At 38.6% G+C, this 19,088-nt stretch overlaps 1 protein-coding gene across 1 annotated transcript; it reads left to right on the top strand.

The window, feature by feature from the left end:
• The first annotated feature begins 281 nt into the window (after positions 1–281).
• LOC125226507 lies at positions 282–7,904 on the top strand. The gene is made up of 2 exons (XM_048130490.1): positions 282–335; positions 6,858–7,904. The coding sequence occupies exon 2, from the start codon at positions 6,939–6,941 to the stop codon at positions 7,902–7,904; it is 966 nt and encodes a 321-aa protein (XP_047986447.1). The 5' UTR covers positions 282–335; positions 6,858–6,938.
• Positions 7,905–19,088: the final 11,184 nt, after the last annotated feature.

Raw genomic sequence — 19,088 nt, 5'->3', positions numbered from 1 at the left:
TTGTAGATGTGTCGTTATTTGACCAAGGGTACGTACTGTTCACGTATTACTTTTATCACTCTTTAGTACCTAAGTGCTTTTGTTTTCATACTTACTCGTATTATCCTCTTCCCCCCGGACCGCTGTAGTGCTAAGACGTGCATTCACCAGTGTTACAATTGTTACAAATAATAATTTTCAAAAATATTGCAAATTTAAATACAATAAATTCGTACTAATAAATAGGAGTGCAGAAATCAAAGGAGTGCTACGCTCACAGCACAGGGGACATTTCAGGTAAGGTCAAGTTACAATTGACGGAAAGCGATTTTGTACTAATAGCTCGACCTCGCCAAGTAGTGGAGTAAAAGTAAGGTACCCTGGACATAATTCAATAACTCGTCCTTTTTGATATTTTATTGGGTATTATTATTAAGCATCAAATAGTAATTATGTACATAGATAAAAAAAAAGACGATCGTATTCATATCTTATAAAAATCATGAGATAAAGTACATTATCCCACTTTTCGCTAACAGCAAAATAGTTAACCGAAAACTTTGTTAGATTAACTTTGTGGTGCACTCAGATGCGATCAGTTATTAGCGATATTACACAGAAAATAAATCTGATTGTGTACTTTTTTTTACCGTTTTCATTTAATGTGAATATCTAGGTAGGTAAAAATGGTGACCATGATATATATATCAATTTGCATTGTATTAAGTATATATAGACATTTAACACCGATCTTAAACATATATTTTTAACGCTTAAATAAACATGAATTTCTCAGTAGGTATAAATTGTAACTGAGATTTTTTTGCTTAAGACCAGGTTTTTGTGTACTATAATCATGATTTTATCAAAATTAATACTGTGAAGGTCGCGCTTAAGAAACTGTAAATGTCAGTAATTTAAAAGGGTGCAAAGTTGTCGTAGAGCGGCTGTCGCGGGGCGGGGGAGCGCGCGGGGCGCGGGCCTGGGAGAGCGCGCCGCGCACCGGCCGCGTCACCGCGGCGGATCGGTTAATAGGTTAGGGACGTAAGGTACCGGCCACACCAGAGCGTCGCGTGTCTCGGGGCGCGGACGGACGTCCGCGCCACGCCACCTGAGTGTAATTCAAAAATCGTCTCCTCAGTACATTTTGTATAGGAAGGACGTAAGACGCGCCCCAGGCGGCGTGGCGGCGGCGTGGCGCGCGCCGCGCCGCCTGGGACTTGGTGCCAATAGGACCATCTCGGGGTTATACCCGTTCGATTAAAAAAATAATTTGAAAATCGGTCCACGATTCTCGGAGATATCGAGTAACAAAAAAACCGGCCAAGAGCGTGTCGGTCCACGCTCAGTGTAGGGTTCCGTAGTTTATCGTATTTTTCTCAAAACAATTTTCCTAGAAAGTCTTTATAAAGTTCTACTTTTTTGATCTTTTTTCATATTTTTTTAAACATAAGGTTCAAAATATAGAGGGGGGGGGGGGACGCACTTTTTTTCCTTTAGGAGCGATTATTTCCGAAAATATTAATATGATCAAAAACCGGCCAAGAGCGTGTCGGGCCACGCTCAGTGTAGGGTTCCGTAGTTTTCAGTATTTTTCTCAAAAACTACTGAACCTATCAAGTTCAAAACAATTTTCCTAGAAAGTCTTTATAAAGTTCTACTTTTGTGATTTTTTTCATATTTTTTTTTAAACATATGGTTCAAAAGTTAGAGGGGGGGACGCACTTTTTTTTTCTTTAGGAGCGATTATTTCCGAAAATATTAATATTATCAAAAAACGATCTTAGTAAACCCTTATTCATTTTTAAATACCTATCCAACAATATATCACATGTTGGGGTTAGAATGAAAAAAAATATCAGCCCCCACTTTACATGTAGGGGGGGTACCCTAATAAAACATTTTTTTCCATTTTTTATTTTTGCACTTTGTGGGCGTGATTGATATACATATTGGTACTAAATTTCAGCTTTCTAGTGCTAACGGTTACTGAGATTATCCGCGGACGGACGGACGGACGGACGGACGGACAGACAGACATGGCGAAACTATAAGGGTTCCTAGTTGACTACGGAACCCTAAAAACGATCTTAGTAAAAGTAAACCCTTATTCATTTTTAGGGTTCCGTAGTCAACTAGGAACCCTTATAGTTTCGCCATGTCTGTCTGTCCGTCCGTCCGTCCGTCGTCCGTCCGTCCGTCCGTCCGTCCGTCCGTCCGTCCGTCCGCGGATAATCTCAGTAACCGTTAGCACTAGAAAGCTGAAATTTGGTACCAATATGTATATCAATCACGCCGACAAAGTGCAAAAATAAAAAATGGAAAAAAATGTTTTATTAGGTACCCCCTACATGTAAAGTGGGGGCTGATATTTTTTTTCATTCCAACCCCAACGTGTGATATATTGTTGGATAGGTATTTAAAAATGAATAAGGGTTTACTAAGATCATTTTTTGATAATATTAATATTTTCGGAAATAATCGCTCCTAAAGGAAAAAAAGTGCGTCCCCCCCCTCTAACTTTTGAACCATATGTTTAAAAAATATGAAAAAAATCACAAAAGTAGAACTTTATAAAGACTTTCTAGGAAAATTGTTTTGAACTTGATAGGTTCCGTAATTTTTGAGAAAATACGGACAACTACGGAACCCTACACTGAGCGTGGCCCGTCACGCTCTTGGCCGGTTTTTTTTAAATACCTATCCAACAATATATCATACGTTGGGGTTGGAATGATAAAAAAAAATCAGCCCCCACTTTACATGTAGGGGGGGTACCCTAATAAAACATTTTTTCCATTTTTTATTTTTGCACTTTGTTGGCGTGATTGATACATTGGTACCAAATTTCAGCTTTCTAGTGCTTACGGTTACTGAGATTATCCGCGGACGGACGGACAGACAGACAGACAGGGGGAAACTATAAGGATTCCTAGTTGACTACGGAACCCTAAAAAACATTCAGTCGAATTGAGAACCTCCTACTTTTTTTGAAGTCGGTTAAAAAAACAACCTTTATTGCCGGCCGGCAAACGGCTAACCGATTGAAACAGAAACATAAATGAAAAGAGAGGGCGAACGGCGACACCTGTGTGTCGGCGATTTCAAAGGTAAGCGCACGTGCACCCGATCTCGCTACCTACGCCCAGGTGCGGGCGCGGCTTTCGACCTTCGCGCCGTGCAATAGAATTTAATGTCGGCTGCTCGTGTGCGGTCTGTTTGTTTTATAGAGTGGCGGCATTTTCAACATCAAAGGGTGAGCCTATTTTGTGCAAAATTCTGTTATATCAATAACTTCTCACGTCACTAGATTATCGACTTTGAATGTCGAGTATATTTATAGTATCATCACTTTATTACAGTGTACGAATTTCGTATGTGTTAAAAATCATTGTTCTAGCTTCATAAACCAGGGAGGAAATAATGGAGAGCGTTTATATGTCTTGTTTTGCCTTAATTCAATATCATCACATATTTTTGTTGCTGATAAAATAATACATCCTATATATCAAGGCCTTGTAGCTCGGCGAAAGAATCGTGATCGCGGAGTGCGCCGGCACTGATTATAATTATTTTGTCCAGTTATTATAATAACCTATACAAAAAGTACCGATAGAATAGGTATTCTAATCTATATCTGCATAGAACTATTTAAAACAAACCACAAAAGTTCATAGTTGATCGTTATTGGTACAGTCAGCAACTCAGCTGTGAATACAGATAAAGTGCCAAATATATGTATACACATACCTTAATGTACCAAGTACCAACACTTGTACAGGAAATAAAATACTCTATACATATTTTTGGCACTTTGTCTTGCCAGCTGTGTTGTTGACTGTACACGATCTAAAAAGGAGCCGAACGGTTATTATAATTACGCGGCGACTTGCGTAGTCGGCGGCCGCGCGATACATAGTGCTGTCTCTGTTCAGGCCCCGTAGCCGAATGCCATTTCTCCGACGCGAAACGAAAACGAAACGCAGTCTGGCTCTGTCGCGCCAATACGCAAGAGCGATAGAGATAGATATCTACTAGCGTTTCGTTTCGTGAGCGTTTGTGCCATTCGGCTACGCACCCTGTTCTCACTACCACGAATTTGAAGAACAATATTGCTGTCTCTCTCAATCTTTAGGCGTCATTCATATATTACGTCATACTAAATGTGACAATCCATGTTAAAGGATTAAAAAAGCGTGGCATTGGGGGGTCCAAATAGTAGTCCATAAACCACGTCTTTGACCAACGTGAGTGATATCTCTGTCACTCTTTACGTCTTTACTAACAGAAATTTAAATAACAATAGTGCTATCTCTGTCACTCTTTACTAACAGAAATTTAAATAACAAAAATGCTATCTCTGTCACTCTTTACTACCAGGAACTTAAATTATTATAGTACTATCTCTATTCTCTGTCACTCTTTACTATCAGGAACTTAAATTGTTATAGTGCTATCTCTGTCACTCTTTACTACCAGGACCTTAAATTATTATAGTGCTATCTCTGTCACTCTTTACTGTGTGCGGGAAGTGCACATACCACGAGTTTGACTAACATGAGTGCTATCTCTATCACTCTTTACTACCAGGAACTTTAATTATGATAGTGCTATCTCTGTCACTCTTTACTACCAGGAACATAAATTTTATTATTACAGTGCTATCTCTGTCACTCTTTACTACCAGGAACTTAAATGATTATAGTGCTATCTCTGTCACTCTTTACTTCTAGGAACTTAAATATTTTTTTCGGTTTCGGTTTTGGTCTTGGTTTCGGTGTCGGTTTTGGTGTAGGTTTCGGTGTCGGTTTCGGTTTCGATTTCGGTTTTCGTTTCCATTCCCGTTTCGGTTTCCGTTTTCGTTTTCAGTTTTGTTTTTGTTTAAACTAACAGAACTAAAACTAAAACCAAAACCAAACCAGAAACGGGAAACCGAACACGGGAAACCGGATATCGGATACCGTATATCGGATGCTGGTTACCGGTTACTGTCTACCGTTTACCGGATACCGGTTACCGTCTACCGGTTACCGGTCACCGTTTACCGGATACCGGTTAACGGTCATTGGTTACTGGTTACCGGTTACCGGTCACCGAATACCGGAGACCCGTCACCGGTTACCGGTTACCGGACACCGGTTACCGGACACCGGTTACCGGATACCGGTTACCGGATACCGGTTACCGGATACCGGTTACCGGATACCGGATACCGGTTACCGGATACCGGTTACCGGATACCGGTTACCGGATACTGGTTACCGGATACCGGTTACCGGATACCGGTTACCGGATACCGGTTACCGGATACCGGTTACCGGATACCGGATACCGGTTACCGGATACAGGATACAGGATACCGGTTACCGGTTACCGGTTACCGGTTACCGGTTACCGGGTACTAGATACCAGAAACCAGGTTTTGATTTCTGGTTTCTCATGTTACAACGTGTATAGATTAGTCGATACCAAGTCGGACACTTCCGATTAGGCGATTTCGGCTCGCATTGTTACGCAGCATTCGAGTGTTGAGTTTCTCACACATGAGGCCCCCTAATAAAATTTGTACCACTCATATTATTGATTTGACTCTCGCAACACAAACACCTCATGCCCACACAAATACACACAAAATAAAATCATTCACAAACTTCAAATCATTCAAAAACTCAACAGTCACACGCGCTCCTCGCGGTCCTCTAAGAACTCCCTCGCGAGAGTCGACACTTCAAAATGAAGCGACATCGCATCGGCTCATCATCCACAAATCCGAAAAGATCCACCGATAAATTTGTACCGGAAAGACCTCACCGCGACAATGTCATATTACCCAAATTACTTCAAAAATCCTCTGAAAGTGAAACAGTTCATTAGGTTTACCGTAAGAGTGAGTGAGACAGACACGCACTGTGCTTCAAATTTGCCTCGCCAAAATACGTTACACACGACTCGAAAGAATACAGTCTTAAGCGCCGCAAGCTTTCATACATATTACGTTGTTGTGATCCAAGCATCTCGTCAAGCTCGATAGGTACTATTATTGAGCTAACGACTTGACCAGTTTAACGTGACCTATCGGACTAATTGATTTGTATGACTTTTGTCACTTGTAATAAGGGAGCTCTCTTATACTGGACGGTGAAATATTTGTTATCGAAGCGTTTTGAAAACGCGGCGCCCTTGATATGAAACACGTGTTGACGACTCGCCGCCCGTTCCCGCTACTACTATACTAGCTATACCTACTCTGTGCACGACCTTATTCTGCAGGTAATAACGTTCATATTAAAGCGCAAGTAAGAAAAATATCAATTAAGTAATGAATCTTACATATTTGTTGTTTAATTGATTTCGTATAGTACTAAGAATATATTAACGGCAAAATTTACCATCTTTCAATTTAGTTAGGTATTTTTCCTTTCCTAAAATTATCAATATTTAAGATTTTGAACAAGCGCCAAAAGTATTGGTATAAGTTTTAATAATTTATCAACACACGTAATATTATATTCATAATAAATTGCAGGATTACGGTTAACAATATTTTCTAGTGAAATACGCCTGAAAATGTGTAACTTACTAAACCTTCTTTATAAATGATAGTTCTGTATGAATTATTTATAAAAATTAGATGTTTTTATATGAAATGCAGGTGTCACAACATAATACAAGCACTTTTTCCGGATTACATTTAATACTTTAGTTATAAAATCAAAAAATATTCAAAGTTCGTTTTTATTTTTTTTTAAATTGAATCAGAACCCTAATTTGATTAATAATTTGTATTTTAACTATCACTAATGATACTTTATACGACAGAAAAAGAAAATTACGGTTATCGAATTATGTCCAGGTCAAGCTATTTTTCCTGGTCTAAAGTGTAAGTTGACCCTTCATTGACTATCGTGCATCTTGTCAAACCTCCTTCAACGTCTGGGTCCCTGGTACCTAATATCGAAATGTCGTCGCCCAAAAACACCTTCGAGCGCGCGGAATCCCCCGCGCCCCGCGTCGGCCCCTCCGAGCCCGCCCCGCAGCCAGCGGCCGCCACCGCGGGCGTACTTGGAGTTGAATCGGAATATTATCGCCTACAAACCTATGACTCGGACACGTCAGAGAAAAGCGCGGCAAGCTCAAACTATATTACTATGCGGCAAAAAAGGAAGCGAGAGCACGATGAGTTGTCTGATCTTCGAAATGAAATGCGAGGCCTAATGAACTCACTTAGAAGTCTCACAACTACGGTTAATGAGATTAAGGAAATGACAACTGAGTTGCGCACAAGTGTCCAGTTCATGTCAGACAAGTATGACGGTGTCATGGACAAGCTCCATGTGCTGGAAGTGGAAAGAAGTAAAGATCGACGATACATAGCTGAGCTTGAGGACAAAATGGAGGGTTTGGAACGTAGAAATCGCATGTCAGGTATTGAAATTCGTAACATACCGAAACTTGACACAGCAGATGGGAAGAAAATAGAAACCAAAAAACAGCTCCTGGATATAGTGAAGAATATAGGACAGACTTTGAACATTGAAATACAGGAGGTGGACATCCGAGACACTTATAGAATAAACTCTGCCAAAGGAGACACAAAACCACTGATTGTTGATTTCAACAGCGTTATTATGAAAGAGCACATTCTGGAAGCCGTCAAAACCTTCAACAAATCTAAACCAAAAGGGGATAAACTTAATACATCACATCTAGAGATTATTGGACCAGCTAGACCGATTTACGTTTCGGAAACTCTCACGCCAAAAAATCAGAAACTTTTCTATATGGCTCGCGAGTTTGCTCGGGACAATGGCTACGCGCATCGCTGGACTTCAAAGGGATTGGTTTATTTTCGCAAAGCTGAAGGAGAAAGACCAATACGCATTGAAAATGAAACGGACTTCTCTAAATTGCTAGAGTCTAACTGACTAGCCTTAGCTCTAACAAGAAATTGTCTCTATATTGATTTGAATATGTATACAAAAATTGATTTTAGTATGTTGCATGCCCTCCTATATATATACTTTGAAAAACTTCTAATATATACTGAAAATGTTACCAAACACACAACTTACAGCTTACACACAACTCACATTCCTTACAAAACGCTCAAACATGACTTATCAATTCATACCAGTATCACATTTGTCACCCAAATACCCAGAAAACTAAAGTACCAGCCAGAATATGTGCTAGACTACACTTATAAAGACTTGCTCCTCTTACAAAAATCAAACACCTCTAATATGAATATTACGCATTTTAAAAACAGCGCAATCTTTAGGGTCTTTTGTACTTATACACGTTTAAAATAGATTCAATAAATAATATGAACGACTTAGACAATGTTCAATTCTCAACCTCATTAGTGTGTAATCCCGAGGATTGCAAAGCGTATCTGTCTCCTCAGCACAATCCATCTTCAATTAATCTCCTCACACAAAACATACGTAGTATATCAGCAAACTTTTCCAACTTTCAGACCTTACTCTCTCGAATAAATACTCAACAGGATATCATTATATTAACTGAGTGTTGGTTATTTTGTAACCCGTTTATTCCAATAATAGATGGATATATGTGCTACTCTTCTAAGGCTAACATAAACAAAAATGATGGAGTCGTAGTATACATACGAAGTAATACCACTAATGTGAAAATTAATGAACCAGATTTTGCAGGCGCTACTTGTATTACTATACACATAGGTAGTGAGATTTGCGTAGTGGCTATTTATAGGCCCCCATCAAACAAGAACTTAGCAGGTTTTCTGTCATCACTTGATAACGTACTGACCAATAATAAAGCCTGTAAAACTGTTGCGATTATAGGTGACATAAATATAGATATTCTAGATCAAAACTGTGATTCGAACTCCTCGGATTACCTAAACCTCACAGCTAGTCATGGTATGCTACCAAGCCATAATTACGTTACACACGGAAAGACAAATCTCGATCATACCATTTTGAAAACGAATAAAAATGCGCTTACACTTGTCTTAGATTCAACAATAACAGATCATAAAGCCGTAATCCTTTCCATAGGTAAAACTAAAACTCCAGTCGCTAGTAAACTTAAAAAGACTATAAATCATTCTCAATTAGCAATCGATATTAAAAACATTGACTTTACCTACATATATAATTCATCAGATGCTAACCATGCACTTAATTACTTTGTAAATTCATTAAGTAGAGAAATAATAAACAACACTAAAATAAATTACGTACCACACCGAATGCGTATACTTAAACCCTGGATAACACCAGGACTACTGAGGTGTATGCGCAACAGAGATAGAATGTATAAAAAAGTAAAGTTAGCCCCTCATAATTTGGTACTCGGTATAACATATAAACGGTATCGCAATTTTTGCAACAATTTGTTAAAAAAAATTAAACAACAATACGAGACAAATGAATTAAATAAAGCAGGAACTAATACTAAAAAACTATGGAGTACAATAAAAGAAATTACATATACGGCCAAAACCAAATCAACGTCAGAAGAACTCCTTGCCATCAAACAGTCTCCTGCGGAATCCGTAGATCATATCAATTACTTTTTCGTCAATGTTGGTAAAAATATAGTACAAAACCTGATAAGTGAATCCACAGAGACTGAAAGTTTGCCTTGCTATCATCACCATAACTCATTTGTACTTTTGGAAACAGATGTAGAAGAAGTAGAATCTATAATTAACTCTCTCCGATCAGATTGTGCTGCAGGAGTGGACTTCATAACAACTAAGCTCTTAAAAGAGCATAAGGATACTTTGTTAGTTCCGTTGACTTACATATTTAATCTATGCTTGAATACTGGTGTTTTCCCTGATGCTTTAAAAAAAGCCTTAATACATCCTATTCACAAGTCTGGAAATAAAGATCAGGTCAACAACTATCGACCAATTTCCATCTTACCATCCATATCAAAGATCTTAGAAAAAATCATAAACTTTCGCTTAAAAAAATATCTAGAATCTAATAACCTGTTGTCAACTAGACAATACGGCTTTAGAAATGGTATGTCGACTAATGATGCTGTACATGAGCTTACTGATACTGTAATTGAGTCTCTGGATAAGGGATATAAGTGCCTAGCTATATTCTTAGATCTAGCTAAGGCATTTGACACTGTATCCGTTCCTAGACTTGTGAATAAGTTGGAATCAATAGGGATCCGTGGAAATCAGCTTAAACTATTTCATAGTTACCTAACTAACCGCACTCAGAGTGTCAAAATTGGTGACTGTATAAGCAACGAACGTCAAGTTGAATTTGGTGTTCCTCAGGGGAGCATTTTAGGACCTACGCTGTTTCAAATATATGTCAACGATATGTGCAATATTCAGTTATCCCATGGCAAACTTATAGCCTTTGCTGATGATACTGCTCTGGTGTTTAGTGGCAACTCATGGGCTGACACCTTCAGTCATGCTCAAGCTGGTTTTAACAAGGTGACGGGATGGCTCGCAGCCAATACGTTGTCGCTTAACGTTGATAAAACTAGGTACTTGATGTTCTCGCTCTCTGCAGCTGGCGCGAAGCTAGCAGAAAACTATCATATTACCGTACATACACATGCAATGGATAATCTTCAAAACTGTAGCTGCCCCAAACTGAACCGAGTTGATTGCATCAAGTACTTAGGGGTGACTATTGACGATAGACTTAATTTCCAGACGCATATTGAAGTACTCACTGGTAGAATCCGCAAATTAATTTATATCTTTAAGCACCTGCGCAATGTTGCTAGTTGTAAGGTAATGAAGATGGTTTACTTTGCCCTATGCCAGTCTCTATTAGGGTATTGTATTCTTTCATGGGGAGGAGCTGCTAAAAGCCACCTCATAAAAGTAGAGCGTGCACAGCGAGCACTGCTGAAAGTCAGTTACCGCAAGTCGTACCGTTATCCTACAGAGGACCTGTATAAACTTTGTCAGGTTCTTACTGTGAGGCAGTTATTTGTGCAGCAAATACTGTTGAAAAAACATGCCGATTTAAATTCCAGTCAAGGTCATAATTCGCATCGGAGAGGTAGACGTACTAATGTTGTAACTAGTAGTCTTATTTGTAAAACCGCGTCTAGTAAAAGATTCTATTACTTCCTTGGACGCTTTTTGTACAATAAGGTGAATAGGGAAATAGCTATTGCAGGAAAGAGCAAGTATCAATGTAAGAAAGATGTAAACACCTGGTTGTTAAGCCTAAACTATGATCGCACAGAAGATCTTCTGCATCCTATAACATAAACTTACCTATTAGGCAGATATATATATATATATATTGGGGTGTCCCAGAAGTAAAGAGACAATAATAAATTGATTTTTTAAATAAAATAACTGATCAAAGTAAATAAGTTACGTATAATAAAAATTAAAAATATAATAAAATTAAACATTTTATATCAAATTTGCACCAACGACGCCTTTGTACCCAATTTTTCTCAGATTAATTGCTGCTCGCCGCATGACAGCTTTTCCTGACTTAGCTGCCACATTTTTTGCCAATCTGGTCCACCGATGTTTGAAAGCTGTTATTGATTTGGGCTTATCTGTTCGTTTTTTATATTCTTTCTTACATAACGCCCAAAACATTTCAATTCCTCGAGCTTGGGGCACATTTGGAGCATTATTACGCTTGAGTATATACTCAATCCCTGTGGACTCCAAGTACTGGGTGACTTCAGACGCGTAGTGACAAGTCGCCATGTCCGGCCAAAACACAACATCTTCCGTGCGATGATATTTGTTTATAAACGGAATCAATCGTTTAATTATGCACTCCTTGAGATAAACCTTTGAGTTCATAGATCCAGTACAAATATAAGGTTCAGATATATTGCCGTTTTGGTCAATCGCTTGCCAAACGAGATATTTGTTAAAAAATTTAGCCTTTGGCAAGACTCTTTGCGTGTAATCCACAGCGTCTCGAGTGGTTGAGTGGAAATATTGCTTGCCAGGCACATCGCTCGGGTCCACCGGTACATATGTCTCATCATCAATAATAAGGATTTTTTCAATGTTTTCGCGTAGACTTTACGACATCCTTTTTTAGCACGCACCTCCTGGTCTTTAATGTACTTGGGAGCAGATAGCTTTGCATAGGCTTTCATATTTAGGTCGTGCCTTTTAATTCTAGATACACTAGACTTGGATATTTTTAATTTATCCGCCACGGCTCTGACAGATATCGAGGGAGCCTGGTTAAACGCCTTTTTACCTTATTTAAGTTTCGAGCCGTCGAAACTACACGTGGTCTTCCCGGTAGGCTTTTGAAATTTTGCTCTTCTGTTTCTTCAAAACGTTTAATTATTCGATATAAGCTCGTTCTTCTCGATCCCTCTTGTGTAAAATGGTGTATTGTGTCTATTTTACCATGACACTCGTAATATTGAATAACTCGCTTCGCGAATAGCTCATATACAGCTCGTTTCATTTTCGAAAATCTTATGAAACCAATACGCAAATGCCGAATAATTTGACGTATTTGCTCATGTCAGTCGCCATGACAGTTTTTTTTCTTTTTTTGAAAAATCTGTTTTCGGCCAGTACGACATTAAAAAGTTGTCTCTTTACTTCTGGGACACCCTTTATATTCACAATACATAATGTACATGGGTACAAACAACAAGAATGGGTACACTTTAACACACACATACACACACGCACACACACGCACACACACACACACACACACACACACACACACACAAACACACACACACACACACACACACACACACACACACACACACGCGCACGCACGCACACACGCACGCACGCACGCACGCAAACACACACTCGCTTGTATATTACTGTTACTTTTACTTTGGCTTATTTTCCTTTAATTTCTAACTTTTGTATTGGCAACTAATATAATGTCTCTTATTACATAATGCTTTAGACATATGGAAGAAATTGATACTTGTAGCACAGGTTCTCCTATTGCAAGTATCAAAGTCTCATGATTTTGTGTATCGTTTAACTATTCTATTGTAAAATAGTTGTTAAGTGATTTAAGACCAATAAATACTTATTATTATTATATTATATTATATTATTATTAAATAGGTAATGTTTGTCACTCTTCTGATTCATTGAGTTATTTAACTAGACGCCGGTTATTTCCTTCTCAGCTACCCCTGAATTCACCCCAGTTCCCGACAGTGACAAACGGTTAAAAGCTCCCCATATTTGTCATTTACATCCAAGTTGTAATTATACCACTCGATAGCTAAAAGATCAAAGATTCGTTACGTTGATAGAGGACATTGAAGTATGGCAAGGGGCGACGCCGCCATTTTGTGTTCGTTATCAATGAATTTCTTATAAATTGGTTTGATAGAACTTTATAATTTATGACGTATTTAGCTCAATAGTTAGTTTTGCGAATCGTGCATTAGAAAAAGATACCTACTTAATTATTCTTAAACAATTAAGATTATACGTAGCAAGTAAGTAATAGTACAATCACTATCAGCCGGCGTATCATGCTTCCATTTTTAGGGTTCCGTACCAAAAAGGTACAACAGGAACCCTTATGGTGCGACTCTGTCCGTCTGTCTGTCCGTCTGTCACATTCCTAAATATCTCGAGAACTACTAATGCTATCAACTTGAAATTTGGAATAATTGTGAACATTGTGAACCTCTACAAATAGAAGGTATAATTTTTTAAATTTATTATTTTTAATTATAGAAAATGGCCAAAATGAAAGGGGGGCAAACTGTAAATTTCAAGTTACTAGGTCAAGTGGGGCGTTAGAAAGAGCTTACATTGAACGTAAATAAACTATTTTTTATAATTTTTTTGTTGTGAAAAAAAAAAGAATTTTGAAGGAAAATGTAAAAAAAAATACCGTTCCCCCCCTTATCTCCGAAGTTTACCAACGAAAAATTATGAAAATTTTAGGAAACATTGTTTTTATGCTAAATATTACAGGAAAAATATAATCGTGTTTGTATCTTGAAAACTTTTTTTTTAATTCACAAAAAACTTTTCACATTTTTACTTTTAATTTACCCACCTTTGCAGATGTATATAGTACTTCAAATTAATACGATTAGACCAGGAAAAATAGCTTGACCTGGACATAATTCGATAACCGTAATTTTCTTTTTCTGTCGTATAAAGTATCATTAGTGATAGTTAAAATACAAATTATTAATCAAATTAGGGTTCTGATTCAATTTAAAAAAAAATAAAAACGAACTTTGAATATTTTTTGATTTTATAACTAAAGTATTAAATGTAATCCGGAAAAAGTGCTTGTATTATGTTGTGACACCTGCATTTCATATAAAAACATCTAATTTTTATAAATAATTCATACAGAACTATCATTTATAAAGAAGGTTTAGTAAGTTACACATTTTCAGGCGTATTTCACTAGAAAATATTGTTAACCGTAATCCTGCAATTTATTATGAATATAATATTACGTGTGTTGATAAATTATTAAAACTTATACCAATACTTTTGGCGCTTGTTCAAAATCTTAAATATTGATAATTTTAGGAAAGGAAAAATACCTAACTAAATTGAAAGATGGTAAATTTTGCCGTTAATATATTCTTAGTACTATACGAAATCAATTAAACAACAAATATGTAAGATTCATTACTTAATTGATATTTTTCTTACTTGCGCTTTAATATGAACGTTATTACCTGCAGAATAAGGTCGTGCACAGAGTAGGTATAGCTAGTATAGTAGTAGCGGGAACGGGCGGCGAGTCGTCAACACGTGTTTCATATCAAGGGCGCCGCGTTTTCAAAACGCTTCGATAACAAATATTTCACCGTCCAGTATAAGAGAGCTCCCTTATTACAAGTGACAAAAGTCATACAAATCAATTAGTCCGATAGGTCACGTTAAACTGGTCAAGTCGTTAGCTCAATAATAGTACCTATCGAGCTTGACGAGATGCTTGGATCACAACAACGTAATATGTATGAAAGCTTGCGGCGCTTAAGACTGTATTCTTTCGAGTCGTGTGTAACGTATTTTGGCGAGGCAAATTTGAAGCACAGTGCGTGTCTGTCTCACTCACTCTTACGGTAAACCTAATGAACTGTTTCACTTTCAGAGGATTTTTGAAGTAATTTGGGTAATATGACATTGTCGCGGTGAGGTCTTTCCGGTACAAATTTATCGGTGGATCTTTTCGGATTTGTGGATGATGAGCCGATGCGATGTCGCTTCATTTTGAAGTGTCGACTCTCGCGAGGGAGTTCTTAGAGGACCGCGAGGAGCGCGTGTGACTGTTGAGTTTTTGAATGATTTGAAGTTTGTGAATGATTTTATTTTGTGTGTATTTGTGTGGGCATGAGGTGTTTGTGTTGCGAGAGTCAAATCAATAATATGAGTGGTACAAATTTTATTAGGGGGCCTCATGTGTGAGAAACTCAACACTCGAATGCTGCGTAACAATGCGAGCCGAAATCGCCTAATCGGAAGTGTCCGACTTGGTATCGACTAATCTATACACGTTGTAACATGAGAAACCAGAAATCAAAACCTGGTTTCTGGTATCTAGTACCCGGTAACCGGTAACCGGTAACCGGTAACCGGTAACCGGTATCCTGTATCCTGTATCCGGTAACCGGTATCCGGTATCCGGTAACCGGTATCCGGTAACCGGTATCCGGTAACCGGTATCCGGTAACCGGTATCCGGTAACCAGTATCCGGTAACCGGTATCCGGTAACCGGTATCCGGTAACCGGTATCCGGTATCCGGTAACCGGTATCCGGTAACCGGTATCCGGTAACCGGTATCCGGTAACCGGTGTCCGGTAACCGGTGTCCGGTAACCGGTAACCGGTGACGGGTCTCCGGTATTCGGTGACCGGTAACCGGTAACCAGTAACCAATGACCGTTAACCGGTATCCGGTAAACGGTGACCGGTAACCGGTAGACGGTAACCGGTATCCGGTAAACGGTAGACAGTAACCGGTAACCAGCATCCGATATACGGTATCCGATATCCGGTTTCCCGTGTTCGGTTTCCCGTTTCTGGTTTGGTTTTGGTTTTAGTTTTAGTTCTGTTAGTTTAAACAAAAACAAAACTGAAAACGAAAACGGAAACCGAAACGGGAATGGAAACGAAAACCGAAATCGAAACCGAAACCGACACCGAAACCTACACCAAAACCGACACCGAAACCAAGACCAAAACCGAAACCGAAAAAAATATTTAAGTTCCTAGAAGTAAAGAGTGACAGAGATAGCACTATAATCATTTAAGTTCCTGGTAGTAAAGAGTGACAGAGATAGCACTGTAATAATAAAATTTATGTTCCTGGTAGTAAAGAGTGACAGAGATAGCACTATCATAATTAAAGTTCCTGGTAGTAAAGAGTGATAGAGATAGCACTCATGTTAGTCAAACTCGTGGTATGTGCACTTCCCGCACACAGTAAAGAGTGACAGAGATAGCACTATAATAATTTAAGGTCCTGGTAGTAAAGAGTGACAGAGATAGCACTATAACAATTTAAGTTCCTGATAGTAAAGAGTGACAGAGAATAGAGATAGTACTATAATAATTTAAGTTCCTGGTAGTAAAGAGTGACAGAGATAGCATTTTTGTTATTTAAATTTCTGTTAGTAAAGAGTGACAGAGATAGCACTATTGTTATTTAAATTTCTGTTAGTAAAGACGTAAAGAGTGACAGAGATATCACTCACGTTGGTCAAAGACGTGGTTTATGGACTACTATTTGGACCCCCCAATGCCACGCTTTTTAATCCTTTAACATGGATTGTCACATTTAGTATGACGTAATATATGAATGACGCCTAAAGATTGAGAGAGACAGCAATATTGTTCTTCAAATTCGTGGTAGTGAGAACAGGGTGCGTAGCCGAATGGCACAAACGCTCACGAAACGAAACGCTAGTAGATATCTATCTCTATCGCTCTTGCGTATTGGCGCGACAGAGCCAGACTGCGTTTCGTTTTCGTTTCGCGTCGGAGAAATGGCATTCGGCTACGGGGCCTGAACAGAGACAGCACTATGTATCGCGCGGCCGCCGACTACGCAAGTCGCCGCGTAATTATAATAACCGTTCGGCTCCTTTTTAGATCGTGTACAGTCAACAACACAGCTGGCAAGACAAAGTGCCAAAAATATGTATAGAGTATTTTATTTCCTGTACAAGTGTTGGTACTTGGTACATTAAGGTATGTGTATACATATATTTGGCACTTTATCTGTATTCACAGCTGAGTTGCTGACTGTACCAATAACGATCAACTATGAACTTTTGTGGTTTGTTTTAAATAGTTCTATGCAGATATAGATTAGAATACCTATTCTATCGGTACTTTTTGTATAGGTTATTATAATAACTGGACAAAATAATTATAATCAGTGCCGGCGCACTCCGCGATCACGATTCTTTCGCCGAGCTACAAGGCCTTGATATATAGGATGTATTATTTTATCAGCAACAAAAATATGTGATGATATTGAATTAAGGCAAAACAAGACATATAAACGCTCTCCATTATTTCCTCCCTGGTTTATGAAGCTAGAACAATGATTTTTAACACATACGAAATTCGTACACTGTAATAAAGTGATGATACTATAAATATACTCGACATTCAAAGTCGATAATCTAGTGACGTGAGAAGTTATTGATATAACAGAATTTTGCACAAAATAGGCTCACCCTTTGATGTTGAAAATGCCGCCACTCTATAAAACAAACAGACCGCACACGAGCAGCCGACATTAAATTCTATTGCACGGCGCGAAGGTCGAAAGCCGCGCCCGCACCTGGGCGTAGGTAGCGAGATCGGGTGCACGTGCGCTTACCTTTGAAATCGCCGACACACAGGTGTCGCCGTTCGCCCTCTCTTTTCATTTATGTTTCTGTTTCAATCGGTTAGCCGTTTGCCGGCCGGCAATAAAGGTTGTTTTTTTAACCGACTTCAAAAAAAGTAGGAGGTTCTCAATTCGACTGAATGTTTTTTAGGGTTCCGTAGTCAACTAGGAATCCTTATAGTTTCCCCCTGTCTGTCTGTCTGTCCGTCCGTCCGCGGATAATCTCAGTAACCGTAAGCACTAGAAAGCTGAAATTTGGTACCAATGTATCAATCACGCCAACAAAGTGCAAAAATAAAAAATGGAAAAAATGTTTTATTAGGGTACCCCCTACATGTAAAGTGGGGGCTGATTTTTTTTTATCATTCCAACCCCAACGTATGATATATTGTTGGATAGGTATTTAAAAAAAACCGGCCAAGAGCGTGACGGGCCACGCTCAGTGTAGGGTTCCGTAGTTGTCCGTATTTTTCTCAAAAATTACGGAACCTATCAAGTTCAAAACAATTTTCCTAGAAAGTCTTTATAAAGTTCTACTTTTGTGATTTTTTTCATATTTTTTAAACATATGGTTCAAAAGTTAGAGGGGGGGGGGACGCACTTTTTTCCTTTAGGAGCGATTATTTCCGAAAATATTAATATTATCAAAAAATGATCTTAGTAAACCCTTATTCATTTTTAAATACCTATCCAACAATATATCACACGTTGGGGTTGGAATGAAAAAAAATATCAGCCCCCACTTTACATGTAGGGGGGTACCCTAATAAAACATTTTTTTCCATTTTTTATTTTTGCACTTTGTCGGCGTGATTGATATACATATTGGTACCAAATTTCAGCTTTCTAGTGCTAACGGTTACTGAGATTATCCGCGGACGGACGGACGGACGGACGGACGGACGGACGGACGGACGACGGACGGACGGACGGACAGACAGACATGGCGAAACTATAAGGGTTCCTAGTTGACTACGGAACCCTAAAAATGAATAAGGGTTTACTTTTACTAAGATCGTTTTTAGGGTTCCGTAGTCAACTAGGAACCCTTATAGTTTCGCCATGTCTGTCTGTCCGTCCGTCCGTCCGTCCGTCCGTCCGCGGATAATCTCAGTAACCGTTAGCACTAGAAAGCTGAAATTTAGTACCAATATGTATATCAATCACGCCCACAAAGTGCAAAAATAAAAAATGGAAAAAAATGTTTTATTAGGGTACCCCCTACATGTAAAGTGGGGGCTGATATTTTTTTTCATTCTAACCCCAACATG

This window comes from Leguminivora glycinivorella, chromosome 5 (genome assembly GCF_023078275.1).
Source record: "Leguminivora glycinivorella isolate SPB_JAAS2020 chromosome 5, LegGlyc_1.1, whole genome shotgun sequence".
Taxonomy (NCBI): domain Eukaryota; kingdom Metazoa; phylum Arthropoda; class Insecta; order Lepidoptera; family Tortricidae; genus Leguminivora; species Leguminivora glycinivorella.
Note: the sequence above shows the minus strand (reverse complement) of the source record. Positions and strands in the feature narration are given on the sequence as shown.